A 19112-nucleotide genomic window follows, 5' to 3' on the forward strand; every position below is an offset into this window, starting at 1 on the left:
TTTACTGTAATGAGTTGTAACTTGTCATTTCATACTTAAATGTGTATGAAATTCAAACAGGCAAACTTCAGCTTTTCAAAAGGTTTTAAATTGTGCTAGGCGAAGACCAGTGAAGTCCTTTGTGTTAGTGCAGTGGACATATGCGGGCCCTGACACAAAATCTGCAGGCTTGGTGCAACTTGTCATTGAAAATTTCCAGCACTTTATACATCTGACTTTTCAAATTGAAATAGGATTAAGTGATTTACAAAAATTTGGCACTTCATAATCCAGTTTTTAGGCACATAACTGTTATTAACATGATAGTTCCCCCTTGTAACTATGCTTGTATTTTTCCTCCAAAGAGTAAGAGGCAACCTTGCTATTGTTCTCCCTGCATTGAAAACGCAAAATGAATTGGCTTGTCTGCAGCCCAGTCAGTTTCACGTAGAACCAGTTCTGGATAGCATCTCTGCACTTCAGTTGGACAAAGGTACAACAGAACCAAATTGTGCTTCAGGTAAGAAATTTCTGCTTCTTGATTTTGATTTTAAAACTAAAATGTCACCATTTTTATCTATTTCTGGAATGTAGACACCATGTTCTCAAATGAAGAATGTAGTTTTTACGTTGCCGATGGCATTCACCTAAAAAGGGAGAGTTAAGACCATCTTGTGATCGTTATTTAACAAATTGCAAATTAAAACAAACACTTCAATTTGTTAATTGTATAGGTTAACTGTAAACCAATGCACTGGAGTTTTCAAAAAGTCTAAATTTAACAATATTTCTGTAAGCCTCATCCTGTGTGACACTGTTGGACACCGCTCCACCCCAAATGCTGTCTAATTCTTGTTGTAAAGGCAACTGTTGATGTCAAAATCAGTAGAAAATGGAGGGAAGAGGAGAGATTTGTGGGGGTAAGAACTGTTTGGGTCAAGGGATACATGGGTGGAGGTAAGAGAACGTAGAATATGCTAGTATTCATGGCGCATTTTCCATTATTCTCAGATCTTGCAGCTTATCGCATAGCCTTGCACATTCTCTTCAATGTTCGTTTATGCCAGGATTGGTGAAGTCATTAATTTCTAATAATATTTCGAGTTTGGAGAGTTGTAATACTTGATTTTTTGTTGAAAATGATGACTGCATTCTCCGATATACAAAACAATAAATGTATTTGCTTTGGTACATAAAGCATTGGTGATTTACTTTATAGATTTGTACTGGTTGACTGATAGAGATGTGCCCTCAGTGATCCCAGAACAAGTTGATGTATGTAACCATGAAGATTCAGTAATGCTGTAGTCTTGAGCTGCTGAATGGGTCACAACCAATGGCTCAACTGTATCACCATCTCCCTGATATATAAAAAGATTGTTTCTTACCCTGAGGATCTTTGATTGGATCTGTTAGTTTTCTTAGTAGATGGTGGCAAAGGCAGTTGGGTTGTTTTGTGTGGAGCTGAGTGCTCACTGCAGTCATTCATGAACACTTTGTGATAAAGAGTTGAAGTTAGTTTTGAAGGCCATCATTTCTCACATTTCCTCGCAACTTAGGCTATTTAGCCCATCTGGTATATCTTGGCTCACATTCGGCTCACAGCAATCCTATTAATTCTGCTTTTTTCCAGTTACTTATTCTCCCTCACTTGCTAATCAACTTCACAGTGTCACCCACCGACACTAGGGGAGATTTACAGTAGTCAGTTAACCTACCGAACAGCACACCTTTGGTATGTGGAACCAGGAAGGAAACTCAGACATGGGGAGAACATACAAACTTCACAGAGATGGCCAGGAATCAAATCTGGTTTGCTGTAACTTTGAGTCAGCAGCACCACTTGTACCATTCTGCCAGCCTTACTCATATTTTTAAAAAGAGAGTTGATCTTGATAAACTGGATACACAGATTGCATTTTCAAGGAGGGTTTTATGGCCTGAGAGTGCAGCATCCAGTAATACTCACATATGCAACTCTTAACTGCTGTACAACCAATGTACATGAACTGTGTGCAAAAGCTGTCATCAAATAGCATGAATTGTAAGGATAACTCAGTTGTGTATTTTTTTTCATAACCCTCCCAACGCTTCCCACAGATACCATGGGTCAGATAGTCGCAGATGGTTACAAATTTAAAACTCCTTTGAAAATGTGGAAACAGCCCAAGGATTTGGACAAACCAAACTTTTCTGTAAGTTTCGGTAATTTAGTGCATTCCTAAAAGTACACATTCAAGATTATTTTCATTAATTCAAAATATTTTTCTAATGTTAGAGGTAACTATAAAACTCTAAAAATCTTTCAGCCAAAAACAGTCTTTGACCTTCTTGATGGCCAGGAAAATCGCCATTGGTGTCTTACTGCAAAATTTGAATATCAGGACATGAGTCTGGAGGTAAGTTGGTGTAGGTTGAATTGTACAGAAACATCTCCTCAGAAGCTACCTGACAGATGCAATTCCTGTGTGTAAAGTTGTCCTCTGTACTCAGCAGGTTTAATTTTTCTACATTTTGTCTAGCTAAAAAGTTGAAGTTGTACATGTTACAAAGGTAATGTTTAAGCTGCTAGTTATAACTGGATAATGAAAAGGTTTTTTTTTGTAATATCTGTACTTCAGAATATTCAAGTGTACTTTTAAGCATGGTCCTCAACCACCAGGCCGCAAAGCATGTGCTACCGGGCAGCGAGGAAATGATATGATTTGGCGATATGAAATGATATGAGTCAGCTGCACCTTTCCTCATTCCCTGTCACTCACTGTTGAACTTGACCCCCCCCCCCCGCCCAGTCAGCCGGTCCTCAAGAATATTGTCAATATTAAACTGGTCCACGGTGCAAAAAAGGTTGGGGACCCTGCTTTAAAGTCAGTAGAGATCTTTTGAATTCTTGGTTTGAACCTAGTCTTGACTCTGCTGCTTTATCCTGACAAAGTTCTAAGTGTGTTTTCACTACTGTGTTTGCTAACCTGCTTCATGTTTAGCAGCACTAAGATGCTAATATATCCAGCCTCACTTCCAGTTTTTGTAATCTCCTTGCCTCTGCAACTTGTAGAGAACTCCCAATTCATTTTCCTTTAAAAGCAGGAAGTACAATGTCAAAATTGCTGACTGTAAGAGAAGAGGGTTTAAGAAGTAGAACTAGCAATATTATGAATTTCATAAGCCCATGGATAAGTTACAGTATACACAAAGGGAAACTGATAATTCAGTATGCTGAAATTTGAAGAGATGGATTTCGTGTTTGTTGGACATTGGTACAAATAAGTACTTCTTTAAAACTACAAAGTAAACAAAAATCTTGTAGTTTTCAACATTATTGGAAATTCAAAATTGGAGCATAAAAGCCACAAGACATTAAGAGAAGAATTAGGCCATTCAGCCCATTCAGTTTGTGCTGCCATTCCATCATGGCTAATTTATTAATCCTCTCAGTCCCAATCTCCTGCTTTCTCCCTGTAATCCTTGATGGCCTAACTAACCAAGAGCCAATCACACTGTTTTAAACATGCCCAATGACTTTGCCTCTACAGCTGTCTGTGGCAATGAAACGATAACAATGCAGAATGAAATCCACAGATTTACTATCCTCTGGTTAAAGAAATTCCTCCACATCTCTGTTCGAACTGAGGCTGTGCCCTCTGGTCCTAGATTCGCCCACTATAAGTAATTTCCTTTCCACATCCACTCTATTTCATTCAGATCCTCCCTCATTGTTCTCATCTCTAACAAGTACGGACCAAGAGCCGTCAAACATTTCCTCCTACGTTAACCCGCCTCACCTGGGGCACCAATAGACACTGGCAGTCCCACCACCATTTCGTCAGCGCTAGTCTGAACTCGAACAAAGAACTCCGGGGTACCAACAGCCACCCCACCCAACACGCATACAGTAACAACCAGCTATTCCACCGAGGCACACCAGCTTTCCGTCCCCGCAGCATGCATAATTTAAAGAGGGCGATCACACAGCTTCCTACAAAAATCCATATCGGACGAGTAACCCCACAATGCAGCCCCCGGTAAGCCTCAGGCTCGCTCAGCTCGCTTTCGTCTCGGGGGAGCAGCCTTTGGCCCCACCATACTGGGTAATCAAGTTTGTGTGGATGCTGTGTGATGTACCCCACCCCGCCAAATAACAGACAGTACACCATATGCAATTAAATGATTACACTTTATAGATCTTACTGGAACTATGTAATTAATGGAGATAAAATATAAAAGGAAAGTAAAAGGCACCAAACTTATCAAAGTTCAACCACTTTGTGCACAACAGTTGGAGCTCAATTAACGGAGTCTTCTTTCTACCATTCGATCCCCTCCGACCTCCTCAACCCATCGCCTGGGACCAGCCACGGTGGTCGACTAGATGCTCCACACGAGTCTGTCTTCGTCTCCTCTCCTCGCCGAAGACCCTGAGCCTCTGACTCCTGCTCGGGGTCTGTTCCGTCGGCCAGCTTACAGCATCATATCTCCTCTCTCTCTCTCTCCCCATCGCGCCTTCTGCCCCAAAGCCCGCGAAAACAATAGCTTACAGACACACAAGAAAGAATAACATCTGTCCCAATTTGGTTAGCAAATGAATACAATTCTCTTATCAGTAATTATTAACCCAAATAAGCTGCGAGAGAGAAACACTTTCTCAGCAGTTAACATAACAAAGAAACTATTTTATTCTAACATAGCAAAGAAGCTTTTTATTAGCCTTAGTAGTAACATAAAAGAAGAAACCCCTTACAGTAGTATTGATTAAAATGCTGCTGTGTAGCATCATTTTAATAAGTGAATTAAAATGTGCTGTAGTAGTTTTAAAATAGCATCCCGTAGACAGAAAATCTGCTGGTTTGAGACCACCAAGGTCCTAAGTGTGCCAAAATAATGGAGTTTCACTGTAAATCATTTAGAATTACAGAATGGTAAAGCATCAAAGGAGTCCTTTTGGATCAGAGTCAATGTTGACTCAAAGAACAACTCATTAGATTCTATTCTCTATTTTCTTACATTCCTTTTGTATTTTTTCTCAACTTACTGTGAAAGTTCCTTTTAAATCTACCACATTGTGTGAGCCTTCACAACCACCTGCAGGAACAATGTATGGCCACTGGTTCTTCTGCCACTCCCTTAAAATCTGTAGTTTTCATTCCTAATAATTAAGCTATTAGGACTAATGGCCTGTCCTGGTCCAACAACATTGACATTGCAGACAAGAAAGTGCACTAGCACCTCCATTTTCTCAAGAGACTAAAGAAATTTGCCATGTCCTCATCAACCCTTACCAATTGTTATTGATGCACAATGGAAGACATTGTATCTGGATACATAACAGCTTGGTGTGGCAGCTCCTCTGCACACATCTACATGCAGCTGCAGTTTCATGTGGATACAAGCCAGTACGTCCCGGAAACCAGCCTCCCCTCTGTGGACTCTGTCTATGCTTATCGCTGCCTCAGTAAAGCAGCCAATATAATTAAAGACCCCACCCATATTGGACACTCTCTCTCCCTCTCCCATTAGGTAGAAGGTACAAAAACCTGAAAGTACATACCACCAGACTCAAGAAGAGCTTTTATCCCATTGCTATACTCTTCAATGGATCTCTTGATAAGGTGGACTCTTGACCTCACAATCTACCTTGTTATGATCATGCACTTTATCCTTTACCTGCCCTGTGCTTTCTCTGCACTTGTTACACTTTATTCTGCATTGTTACTGTTTTAGCTTGATTTACCTCAATGCACTGTGTAATAATTTGATGTGTATGAGCAGTATGCAAGATGAGCTTTTCACTGCATCTTGGTACATGCAACAATAATTAACAAGGACCAATAATTTACTGTATGTAAATGCTCCCTTTAAAAACTATTTCTACTTTCTGTACTCTAACAAATAACAAATGGAATAAAACTTCCCCTGAAAATATTGAACTAAATTGTACCCTTTCTTATAAACTTGTATATGTAGCTAGATCTGTTTCAACTGAGTTTCGCCTGTGAATTTAACTATACAATCCACAGGATCACAGTGATGCATTTATAGTTAATCTTGCATTCCTTCAATGCAAATCTGAGCATTTTTTATGAAATAAAACTGGAACACTGCACCTTATGAATTAATGAAAGCTATTCTAAGACAAGGGACACACTTATAAAATGTAAACATCAGAACAATTTTGGTTTTTCCCATTTACTTTTACTGGGGTAGGAGTAGATTACAAACTTCTATGGAATTTGTTCCTTACCTAATAAATCTTGCAGGAGTTCACTAGCCAAGTTGACAGAATTTAGATAAAATCATTTACCATTTTGAACAGCCAGAACTGTCTGGGCATTAATTTCCACTTCCTCTGCAAATAAAGCTGTAGTAAAGAGCACAATATACCTGTTTTTCGTTAGTTGTGGGAAATACTAAACATATTCATCTTTTCATCCTAAAGTTTATGTCTGTGAGCACATACATGTCTATGCAACTTCACTTTCCATTCTGCGATGGTTTCATAACCACAAATAAATGAAGATGTCGCAGTCACAGTAGTCCTGCTATAGCTAATACCCTAACGGACTAATAGTACTTGTTTAAGAAAGGATAATTAACTGGTATTTATTTGGATGCTATGTAATGTGTCAACCAAGTGGGTTTATGCAAAGATTTTCATAGATACATATTGCAAAATTCCTGTAAAGAATTAGGTACTTGATGGCTTGGAGAAGAATGTATAAAGTCAGGTGAAATACTGTAGTTTATCTAAATCAAGTTCAGTAGTCTATTTCTTCTGTATGACTAATTCTGGGGATAATGACCTGACAGTGATAGTTACCATCAGTTAAATAGACAGAAAATGTATCATGCTGTCTGATACTAATTCCTGTGCAAAACACCATGGTGAAATAGTTTAAATGCAGATTTTTTTTGGGTCAAATTAAAGTAATTTTATCTGATTGTGTAGAAAATCCTAAATTAGGTATGTATTGAAAGAGAATTTAATTTCCAATGGTATCATCCATCGTCCTTGACATTTAGAAAGCTATTGACAACTTGTAACTATAGTCCTTCGGAGCTGGTATTTCTTATAACACGTGATTTGGCAACCTTGCTCTGAGACGTTCAGCAGCAAATCCAAAATCAAAAACCTGATGGAGTCATGTACTGCTGTGTCTATTTGTGTGTATTGCAATTTCTTTTAAACTCTTAAGATGATGCACATTGTTCTTAAAAATGTCTGAATTATTTTACTTTATGGAATGTTACATTTGATTTTCTCTCCCCCCCTCTCTCCCCCCCTCTCTCCCCCTCTCTCCCCCCTCTCTCCCCCTCTCTCCCCCCTCTCTCCCCCCTCTCTCCCCCTCTCTCCCCCTCTCTCCCCCTCTCTCCCCCTCTCTCCCCCTCTCTCCCCCTCTCTCCCCCCTCTCTCCCCCCTCTCTCCCCCCTCTCTCCCCCCTCTCTCCCCCTCTCTCCCCCCTCTCTCCCCCTCTCCCCCCCTCTCTCCCCCCTCTCCCCCTCTCTCCCCCACCTCTCTCCCCCCACCTCTCTCCCCCCCCTCTCTCCCCCCCCTCTCTCTCCCCCCCCCATCTTTTCCTAGGAAATGCGCTACAAATACTACCATTCCTATAGGAAAGACTGGAACTGTTTCATGAATGAAACATGTTCTGGAGATGTAAATAATGCAACCCCTTCAGTATCTTCCGGTACTTCTATAGATAGATTGGAAAAACATGATGGAGTAGAGAAGCATCCAGTCAAGCTGTTCAGTTTTGTTCATTCCCATAAAAAAGTGAAAAAGAAATGCTTTGACAGTGGTTCAAACAGTTTGAAGTTGCAATTGTCTCATGATTTAGGAACCATTACCAGTAAACCGTCAATTTCAAACTCTGCCGTTTCATTATCTAGTAGTACTACAAAGTTGTCTGTTGTTGAAGTTACACCTTCATCTTGTGATTTGGGGGCTGCTATTACTAAGTCACCTGTTTCAAACTCTGAGGGATTGTTAACAACCTTCTCAAGTTTGAGTACTGAACAAAAGAAGCAAGAGGATAATCTTGTTCCATCAACATCAGTTGAAGCTGCAGCCATCTCAAACGTTCCAAATGTTGTTAAAACTCTGCCAGCAACAAGTGTCACAGTGTCTTGTCCAACCACTTCAGCCTTATGTACAGCATTGCCAGCTTTTGACAAAACAGACGAACACCAGATCTTCAGAACACCTGCCTTCAGTTTTGTTGGTTCCACAGAAACAAAGTGCTCCAAATCACCATGTACACAAAATGCTTCCAGTAATTCTAATGTTAATACAGGACTAGTTAACCCCACAATCACTTCTGATGCTTCACACACATCTGTATTGCCTAGTAGCTCTGCAATTGGAAAAGCTACTTCTTTGAACGTAACCACCAAAACAGAAAATGAACAAGCTCTGTTTTTCCCAACAACGTCCAGATTTGACAAGCCATCCGAAAGCTCTTCCACAAGCAGTACAGCTGCTACTTTGACCACTGTATTTCACAATACTGCTGCTTGCAGTTCATCAGATAACAAGCAAACAAGCACCATCACATCAGCTCCTGACAGTGGGAAAGTCTATTCAGTTGGATCAGCACCTGGTTTTCCCTTTGCAAAAATTATAGAATGTTCATCAAAAAGCTCATCCAAATCGCCTTTCAGCTTGAGTACTTTGGGGCCTTTAGGTGATCAAAACAAGGCAATACCAAAAAGCTTCCTTCTCGGTTCTGAAACCGAAAGATCCAAGTCTTTATTCACCAGCTTTCCCAATGTACAATTTTCAGCTAAATCAAATACATCTTTAGGAAACCAAAGTGATTCATCGGCCACTGATTTGCTTTATGCAAGAGGTGATGCTTCTGACCTCTTCACACCTATCCAGTCCAAAAGTGATGTTTCAATATTGAATGTTAAACAAGTACTGTCTTTTGATGGGGGCTCAGTTTTTAAATGTAAAGTTCCAAGTACCGTCACAGCTACTTCATCTTTGTTTGCGTCTTCCTCCTCCTCGCTGTTTGCAGGCAATTTTAAACAAGCTCAAAGCTTAGCATCATCAAATCAATCTACCAGTTCCTCTGAAATTACCTCAGTTTGCTCCGTGACACATTCAGCTGGTTCTATTCCTACAGCTCTCACAACCTGTTTCAGTCAACAACTCTCAGCAGCAAGTGAGCAAGAAAGCACTGTTAAGCTATTCAAGGTGAAAAAGAAGGTACCGATAGTTGCTGAACCATCTAAGCATAATATACATTTGTCTGATTCTAAGCATGAACATTTGCCACCTATAGTGAGTGAGCAGCAAAATACTGATAAAACATCAACCAATATCAGTTTTGAAGACTGCAAATCAAAAAATACACAGGCTGAAAAGTGGTTAAGTTGTAAGCCAGTGCTACTTCAGGAGACAAAATTAGGTGGTTCTAAATGTCTAGGTTTCAGTAAAGAACTCTCTTCAGAAGTCAGTCAACACCAAACCAATGCTGCAACCCAGGGTGCTGGAGTTGGAACTTGGAAAGCAAAGGCGTCTTCATTATCTGACATGACAATGAGTACAAAACAACATGGTAATGATGAAGAATCAGACCCCTTTTTGCAACCTAAGAACATGATACCTTCACTTGAAGATTCATTGGGGAAGTGTTTGAATAATATAGAAGAAAGCGGAAAAGAATCACCTGTGTTCAGTGAACAAATTAAAGGTGTACATGAATTGCATTCTTCTGAAAATCAAGGACACACTGAAGTGTACCATAGTCCTCCAACCTCTAGTGACTTTTGTGCTGTAGAACATAAAAGCAACACAAGTGGTAAAGCAGACCTTTCATGTAGTCCAGTAACGCAGATCTCTTCAGAGCCACTAAACCTTTCATCACACAGTAAAAGCTTTGCATCTGTTCCACAAAGTATTACATCTAAAAGTAGTAGTTTTGAGGAAGCTAATAATAACACAAAAACAGAAGCTATACAAACAACATCAACTGATTGTCCACTTGACACTCCTGCGGGTTTACACAATGTTTTTACTTTTGGTGCAGGTATTGGTTTCCAGTTCAAACCAGGATGCCAGCTGTTTGCATCAGGGTTAAAAGAGAGTAAGAGCGATTGTGAAACTGGACCCAAACCAATGTTCCCATTCCCCCCTCCAGTTAATAACCCACCCATGTCGATAACGGAAGAAGACATTCTCTTCTCTAACCAAGCAAAGTTATATTACTTTGAAAGGACATCCTTGCAGTGGAAGGAACGGGCATTTGGAGAAATTAGAATTTTGCAACATAAAACAACAAAACTACCTCGTCTAGTGATGTGGAACAGTTCTAATAAATGTTGTGCCAATCATTGGATCACAAGTATCCTGAAACTGAAAAATCCAAAAAACAGCAATCACAACTGGACTTGGAGTGCACTGGATTATTCAGGGAAAAAGGTTATCAGTTTAGATTTGGCTATACACTTCAAGCTAAAAGAAACTGCTCAGATGTTCAAGGAGGTTTTTGAATCAGTAAAAAACACTGAGAGGCCTGAATCAACACAAGAAAGATGTTCAGCAGAAAGTAATGCTGTGGCAAATGATTCAAAAGAGGAAGGAAATTCTTTGCAAGGTAAGCCCACAAAATGTATTTTACAATACAGCATAATATTTCCCTATTTGAGGAGTAGTAATTACCTGGTTAAGTATTTTAATTTAGATGTGCAAAGGTATTGATATTTGCATAATTTTAACAGGCATGTGTTTTGAACAAATTATGCAAATCTGTATGCACTGTCTTGACCTGTTATGCTATTCTCTTGGTCCATGTGAATAGAAGGTGATGACAATGTGGTCGTGCTGAGTGAAGTTACACCAACTCCAGAGCAAAGAGCTCTTGCTTTAGAGTTGCGTCTTCCACCAACCTTCTTTTGTTACAAGAACAAGCCAGGATATCAAAGCAGTGATGATGAAGGTATGTATCTTTTGTACATAAAAAGTAAGTTGCATATGGGATTGCTCACTTTTAATAACATCTGTTTCATCAATCTGCTGCCATTCAAAAAAGGAAGAGGAGATGGATTTCACAAAATGGCAAAGTAACATTTTCCTGGAGATCAACGTATCAGAGTGTAAAGAAAATCTTAAACAAATGGACTTCAGAACTTGTTGATCCCGGAGATCCATATAGTTCTCTCTCCACCAGTATAACTTTTTAAAAACTGTACTAATAGCAGTTGAATTTCTTGGAATATGGAGGATGAAAGCATATCAAGCAATTCTGGATTTCTGGTTATCAAAAAATTTAGATGTCGAAGCTGAACATGTTCACACCAGGGGAGGGTGGGAACAGATATCACGCCTAATCCCACTTCTCATCATGGATCCAAGTTTTTCTTTATATGTAGCAACAAGCAAAATGTTGGAGGAACTCAGCATCTCTACATTTCTCTCCAAAGATACTGCCGTTGAGTTCATCCAGCATCGTTTGTTGCACCAACTTCCAACATCTGCAGTCTCTGTTGTGTCTCTACTTTTTAAATGTGGTGATGATACCACCATTTCAGACTGAGTTCCAGAGTTCCACTCAATGGGTGTAAACATTTAAACCTCCCTCCACTGTTTTCCCATCAATTATCTTTATTCTTGCCCCCTGTAGTTTTAATCTTTCCACAGAGGAAATGGGCCGTTCCTATTTACAGTAGTTTGGTCCCTCATAATTTCATATGTTTATTTCATTTAACTCCCCTATTCAAAGTCTTATCAGTCTTTGTTCGTAACTGAAAATATTTAGTCTAAATTTTCCAGTTCTAGCAACATTTAGAACGGAGTTGAAGAAAAACTTTTTCACCCAGAGAGTGATGGATATATGGAATGCTCTGCCCCAGAAGGCTGTGGAGGCCAAGTCTCTGGATGCTTTCAAAAAAAGAGATGGATAGAGCTCTTAAAGATAGTGGAATCAAAGGTTATGGGGATAAGGCAGGAACTGGATACTGATAGTGGATGATCAGCCACGATCACAGTGAATGGCAGTCCTGGCTCAAAGGGCCGAATGGCCTACTCCTGCACCTATTGTCTATTGTCTATTTAAGTATAAATGTCCTGTTCACTTTCTCCATTGCTATTGCATCTTTCCTGTAATGCAGTGAGCAAAATAGTGCTCAGTGCTCAAATTGCTGGTTGAATAATGGTGTATGTAGTTCCATCACAACCTCCTTGCACTTACAGACACAAAAAATTCTGCAGATGCTAGAAATCCAGAGCAACACACACAAAATGCTGGAAGAACTCAGCAGGTCAGGCAGCAGCCATGGAAATGAATAAATAGTTGGCGTTTCGGACTGACACAGTTCTTCAGGACTGAGAAGGAAGGGGGAAGATGGTGGGGCGAGGGGAAAGAGAGCAGCTAGAAGGTGACAGGGGAAGCCAGGTGGTCAGGGGAGGTTATGGGCTGGAGAGGAAAGGAATCTGATAGGAGAGGAGAGTGGAGCATAGGAAAAGGGAAGGAGGAGGGGATGCAGAGAAAAGTATTATGCAGGTGAAAAGAGGGAAAGGGACGGAGTGGGGAATGGGGGTGCGAATTTGATCACCAGAAGGAGCAATCTATATTCATGCCATCAGGTTGGAGGCCACCCAGACAGAATATAAGGTCTTGCTCCTCCACCCTAAGGGTGGCCTCATCTTGGCACCAGGCCCTCCAACCTGATAGCACAGATATCAATTTCTCCTTCCAGTAAAACAAACTCCTTCTCTCTCTTTTTCTCCCCCCCCCCCCACCACACCACACTTCCTCTATTCCCCACTCCAACTTTTTACTTCTCAGCTGCCTGTTACTTGCCCCTGGATTCCCGCCCCCCCCTTTCCCTTTCCCTTTCTCCTATGGTAACCTTTCCTCTCCCATTAGGTTCTTTCTTCTCCAGCCCTTGACCTTTCCCACTCACCTGGCTTCCCCTATCATCTTCCAGCCAGCCTGCCTCCTCAACCCACAGCATTTCATTCTGGCATCTTATATTCTGTCTGGGTGGCCTCCAACCTGATGGCATGAATATAGATTGCTCCTTCCGGTGATCAAATTCGCACCCCCATTCCCCACTCCGTCCTTTTCCCTCTTCTGACCTGCATATTACTTTTCTCATGCATCCCCTCCTCCTTCCCTTTTCCTATGCTCCACTCTCCTCTCCTATCAGATTCCTTTCCTCTCCAGCCCATGACCTCCCCCAACCACCTGGCTTCCCCTATCACCTTCTAGCTGCTCTCCTTCCCCTTGCCCCACCATCTTCCCCCTTCCTTCTCAGTCCTGAAGAAGGGTCTCAGCCTGAAACATCGACTATCTATTAATTTCCATAGATGCTGCCTGACCTGCTGAGTTCCCCAGCATTTTGTGTGTTTCCCTCCCTCAGATATTAAATAAAACCAACTTGAGGCTTTTAAATAGCTTTATTGACTTTTTAAATAAGCTTTTATTGCTCTTCTACATAAAGGATCCAAGTACATACCGTACATGCTGATGTCTGTTCATCTACACTTTTAGTTATCCTTCCATTTATTATGTACTCCCTTACCTAGTTTAATTTCCCTAAACACATTTGTCAACTTTCTCCTCAAGGGACTGGACCATCTAGTTTGTCTACACTTTAAAGTTTTCATCCTTCCTGGCAACCATAAAAGCAACTTTTGAAACAATAGAAATCATTTGTGCTGTTCTCTATATTTCCCTATGTTCCCTAAAATCACTAACTATATCACAAAAAGCATGAAATTGAATATTGAGCCACCCCCTCCCTCTCCCCCCCCCCCCCCGGTACTGCCTAAACTTAGAAAAATGCCCCATCAAACATTACAGTTTGCATCCTGCCACTGTGCCATTTGGAGCCGAGTTTCTCTTGTGCATTCTTCAGGTTAAGGATTGTTTGCATTCCACTTTATTCTGTACATTTTAAGGTCATTAGTGGACCTGCAGACTGCTAGGGAAGAGACAGGAAGTACACAGTGGTTCAGTCATGTGAATGGCTGTTTAGGTGGTGGTGTGCACTTTTCGCTGCTTATCTTGGGCTATGGATTCAAGGTACTTAATGCCAGCATACTCAATTCTGAGTGGTCGTGGCCAATAAGTTCTCATGATCAGTGGGTATGTTGTTTTCTTTCAAATACTTCAGAACATCTGTGAATTATGTCCTCTGTTTAGCTTGTAACCTTTTGCCATAACAAAACTCAGAATAAGAGTATATGGTTCAGGAGTCTGCAGTAAGGCATTCATGTGATATGACCTGCTTATGGGAACGAGATGAATGCAATTAAGTCCTCGATGTTAACCTAGGAAAGGTTGATGATGTGGAGTTGATGTGTGATGAAAATCATATCCGGTGTACCTCCAGATACATGAAATCAACACCGATTTGTGAAGTAGCTTCTATCCTACCGAGCAACATCCTTTTAGTTACCAAAACAGATTTAATTTTTTCCTCCAAGACGGTCAGGGTTATTAGCATTACTAATGACTAGGCATATCTGCTTCTTAGATGTGGAAAGTGAAGCAGTGAATCTTTAATGGAAACTCCTCTCTGCCAAGTTTTTGAATTTCAACGGGGCTGCCATCTGCTATTGAGGCCTTGTTTATAGTTGACATTTGCCATTTTCAACTTTTTCAATCAGGTTCATTTGTATCAGATGATGTGCTCTAAGATGGAATTAAGGACACCTGTTAAGGACAGTCATGGCCAAGAAGTTCTTCAAAGTGTTCCTTCACTTTTTCTTTAAGTTCACTTCTGTTCGTGGCTATCAGGGGAGTGTGCCTTTGAAACCATGAAGAATCTAACAACATTATAGTGGTCAGAAACGTACTGGACTTCCTGCATTCTTTCCTTACCACCTTTAGGTCACAGATTATCTGACAGACTATAACTTTCAGGTGTCTGTAGAGCTTTGCCTTTTTCTTGACTTATCATGGAGTTCCTAACTTGAGAATGTTGCTCTTTTACAGGGACATTCTGGATCCTTGGTCTTTTTCATCAGTCTTGGTGTTTTCTGGTAGAAAAGACAAGAGTCTCTTCACAGTGCTGATTATGATACACTGTGGCTGTTATAAAGTGGTGGTGTCAGTTTGGGTAGTGTTAATTAAGAATACATGTCTTTGCATGATTCTCAGTGTGCATTCCTGTTGTCATTATTTTGGAGCCAGATGGCGATACTAGAGCCAGTCCTGTTATTGGGTTGGTAATGTAGACTTTCTTCAGGTCTGTTGCTCAAATAATGACATATCTGTGTTCTCTTCAGTGTTTTTCTTTCCAAACGAGGGAATACCTATTGTTCTTTTGAGCTGACCATTCCTGTGAATTGTGTCTCAACTAAATATGGGCATGTCAGTGCCAAAGTATTTGATTTGAGTTTGTGCAACATCAGTACAAGTGCAGCATGGGGCTGTGTGCTTAGCCCTCTGCTCTACTTGCTATATAGTATCTGTTGGGGCACAGTAGATTGGTAAGAATGTCTCCAAAACCAGTATTCTGTACTGTGTGGGATTTGAGAAGACTGTGAGACCACCTATCTCTCATATAAACGCATCTGCACCAGGCGCACCGAGCTGCGGCTCCTGAGAGAACGTATTAAGGAACTGGAGCTGCAACTCAATAACCTTCGACTCATATGGGAGAATGAGGAGATGATTGACAGGAGCAATAGGGAGATAGTGGCCCATGGGTTGTAGGAGAGGGGAAACTGGGTGACTGTCAGGGGAAAGAGCGGAAATGCACAGCTCGTGCAGGGTGCACCTGTGGCCATTTCCCTCAATGATAAGTATATAACTTTAGATACTATTGAGGCAGTGGGGGGTGGGGAGAGCCACAGTGACAGGATCTCTGGCACTCAGAAAAGCAGAGTGACGAAGAGGACTGCAGTGTTGATGGGCGATTCCTTAGTCAGAGGAACAATGACAAGATTCTGTGGGCATGGTAGAGACACCTGGATGGTATGGTGCCTCTGTGGTGCTGGGGTCAGGGATTTCTTGGATTCCGTCCGTGGCATTCTCAAGGGCAAGGGTGAGCAGCCAAAAATCTTAGTACATATTGGCACCAATGACATGGTTAGACAATGTGAAGAGGTCCTGAAGAGAGATTTTACGGAGCTAGGTAGAAAGCTGAGAAACAGGACCTCCAGGGTAGTCATCTCTGCCTGTGTCATGTGCCAGTGAGGGTAAGAGTAGAATGATTTGGCATGTGATTGCATGACTGAGGAACTGGTGCAGGGGGCAGTGGTTCAGATTTCTGAATCATTGGGATCTCTTATGGGGAAGCTATGACCTGTACAAAAGGGATGGGTTACACCTGAACCCAAGGAGGTCCAATATCCTTATGGACAATTTGTCTAGAGTTGTTCAGCTGGGTTTAAACTAATTTGGCAGGGAGATGGGAACTGGAGTGATAGTGCTGAAGATGTGGTAGTTGGCTTCCAAACAGACGATGTGCAATGAGACTTCTAGAAAGGAGAGGCTGATGATGGAGCAAAATTGGAGTCAATAGGATGAGTCGCATCATAAAATGTGGACAAAATCAAAGGTATTCACAGGACTAAAGATGTTATATTTGAATGTGCAAAATATGCAGAATAAAGTTGCTGAATTGTAGTACATTTACCAGTTGGCAAGTATGATGTTGTAGACATCACTGAATCATGGTTGAAAGAAGATTGTAGCTGGGAGCTTAATGTCCAAGGATACACATTGTATTGAAAGGACAGGCAGAAAGGCAGAGGGGGTGGTGTGGCTCTGTTGGTTAAAAAATGAAATTTGAATCATTGGAAAAAGGTGACATAGGAGTTGATTCATTGTGGATAGAGCTAAGGAATTGCAAAGGTAAAAAGACTGGGAGTAAAAACAGACCCCCAAACAGTAGTAAGGATGTGGTCTACAAGTTACAACGGGAGGTAGAAAATGCAATGTTACAATAGTCGGGGGAATTTCAATATGCAGCTAGATTAGGGAAAATCAGGTTGGTGCAGGATTCCAAGCGGCGGGGGGGGGGGGGCGGATTTCTAGAATGCCTATGAGATAGCTTTTTAAACCAGCTTGTGGTTGAACCCTCTCGGGAATCAGCTATTGTGTATTAGGTGTTGTACAATGAACCAGAATTGATTAGAGCTTAAGGTAAAAGAACCTTAAGGGGAGGGTGATCATAATATGATCAAATTCACCCTGAAGTTTGAGAAAAAGCTAAAGTCAGATGTATCAGTATTACAGTGGAGTAAAGGGAACTACAGAGGCATGAGAAAAGAGTTGGCCAGAATTGACTGGAAAAGTACACTGGCAGGGATGATAGCCCAGCAGCAATGGCTGGAATTTCTGGAAGTAATTTGGAAGGCACAGGATATATACATCCCAAAGAGGAAGAAGTATTCTCAAGGCAAGATGACACAACCATGGTTAACAAGGGAAGTCAAACCAAACGTAAAAGCCAAAGAGAAGGCCTATAATAGAGCAAAAATTAGTGAGAAGTTAGAGGATTAGGAAGCTTTTAAACACCAACAGAAGGCAACTAAAAATGTCATTAAGGTGGTAAAGATGGAACATGAAAGTAAGCTAGCCAATAATATTAAAAAGGAAACCAAAAGTTTCTTCGGATACATAAAGTGTAAAAGAGGCAAAAGTGGATATCAGACCGCTGGAAATGATGCTGGAGAGGTAGTAATGGGGGAAAAGGAAATGGCATATGAACTGAACAAGTATTTTGCATCACTCTTCACTGTGGAAGACACTAGCAGGATGGTGCAAGATCCAGGTGTTGGGGTCATGAAGTGTGTGAAGTTACCATTACTACAGAGAAGATTCTAAGGAAACTGAAAGGTCTGAGGTAGATAAGTCACCTGGACCAGATGACATTTCAGGGTTCAGAAACGGGTGGCTGAAGATTTTGTAGAGACATTAGTAATGATCTTTCAGTAATCAGTAGATTCTGGAATGGTTCTGGAAGACTTGCAAATTGCAAATGTCACACCACTCTTCAGGAAGAGAGAGAGAGGTAAAAGAAGGAAATTATAGGAATACTTGGAGGCACATGATAAAATAGGCCATAGTCAGCATGGTTTCCTCAAAGAAAAATCTTGCCTGACTAATCTGTTGGAATTCTTTGAAGAAATAATAAGCAAGATAGACAAAGGAGAATTGGTCAATATATGCACTTGGACTTTCAGAAGGTCTTTGACGAGGTGCTACACATGAGGCTACTTAACACACTATGAGCCCATGGTATTGTAGGGAAGATTCTAACATGGATAAAGCTGACTGGTAAGAGGCAAAGAGTGTGAATAAAGGTAGCCTTTTCTGGTTGGCTGCCAGTGACCAGTGGTGTTCCACAAGGGTCTGTGTTGGTTCCGCTACTTTTTATATTATATGTCAATGATTTGGATGATGGAATTGATGGCTTTGTTGCAAAGTTTGCAGACCATATGGAAATAGGGAGGCTACAGAAGGACATAGATTAGGAGAATAGTTAAAGAAGTGGTAGGTGGAATAGTGTTGGGAAATGTATGGTCATGCACTTTGGAAGAAGAAATGAAAGACTTGACTACTTTCTAACGGAGAAAAAATACAAAAATCTGAGGCACAAAGGGATTTGGGAGTCCTTGTGCAGGATTCCCTAAAGGTTAATTTGCATGTTGAGTCTGGTGAGGAAGGCAGATGCAGTGTTAGCATTCATTTCAAGAGGACTAGAATATAAAAACAAGGTTATAATATTAAGACTTTATAAAGCAGTGGTGAGGTCTGGCTTGGAGAATTGTGGCTTGGAATATTGTGTGCAGTTTTGGGCTCCTTAGGAAGGGGCCCAGAACAGGAGAGGTGATGAAGCTGGAAAAGATTCAGAGGAGGTTCCAGGATTAAACAGCTTGTCATGTGAAGAGCGTTTGATGGCTCTGGGCCTGTATTCACTGGAATTTAGAAGAATGAGGGGTGACCTAATTGAAACCTGTTGAATGATGAAAGGCCTTGATGGAGTGGATGTGGAGAAGATGTCTCCTGTGGTGGGAGAGTGTAAGATCAGAGGACAACCTCAAAATAGAGCTGTGTTCTCTTAGAATGGAGATGAGGCGGAATTTCTCTAGCCAGACAGTGGTGAATCTGTGGAATTTGTTGCCCATGGCAGCTGTGAAGGCCAAATCTTTATGTATATTTAAGGTAGAGGTT

General features: G+C 41.0%; 1 protein-coding gene across 3 annotated transcripts in view; it reads left to right on the forward strand.

Moving 5' to 3' along the window:
- LOC134345540 (uncharacterized) overlaps window positions 1-19112 on the forward strand; it is a 56143-nt gene that overhangs the window by 16896 nt on the left and 20135 nt on the right. For all 3 annotated transcript variants that reach the window (XR_010017717.1, XM_063046342.1, XM_063046343.1), the window contains exons 5-9: window positions 345-499; window positions 2080-2174; window positions 2289-2378; window positions 7556-10574; window positions 10779-10916. Coding sequence is in view for 2 of the 3 variants with exons in the window: in XM_063046342.1 (XP_062902412.1) it covers window positions 345-499; window positions 2080-2174; window positions 2289-2378; window positions 7556-10574; window positions 10779-10916 (3497 nt within the window). In the remaining variant the exon portion in view is untranslated. The remainder of the gene's footprint in view (window positions 1-344; window positions 500-2079; window positions 2175-2288; window positions 2379-7555; window positions 10575-10778; window positions 10917-19112) is intronic.

Source organism: Mobula hypostoma, chromosome 4 (genome assembly GCF_963921235.1).
Source record: "Mobula hypostoma chromosome 4, sMobHyp1.1, whole genome shotgun sequence".
Classification (NCBI taxonomy): Eukaryota; Metazoa; Chordata; class Chondrichthyes; order Myliobatiformes; family Myliobatidae; genus Mobula; species Mobula hypostoma.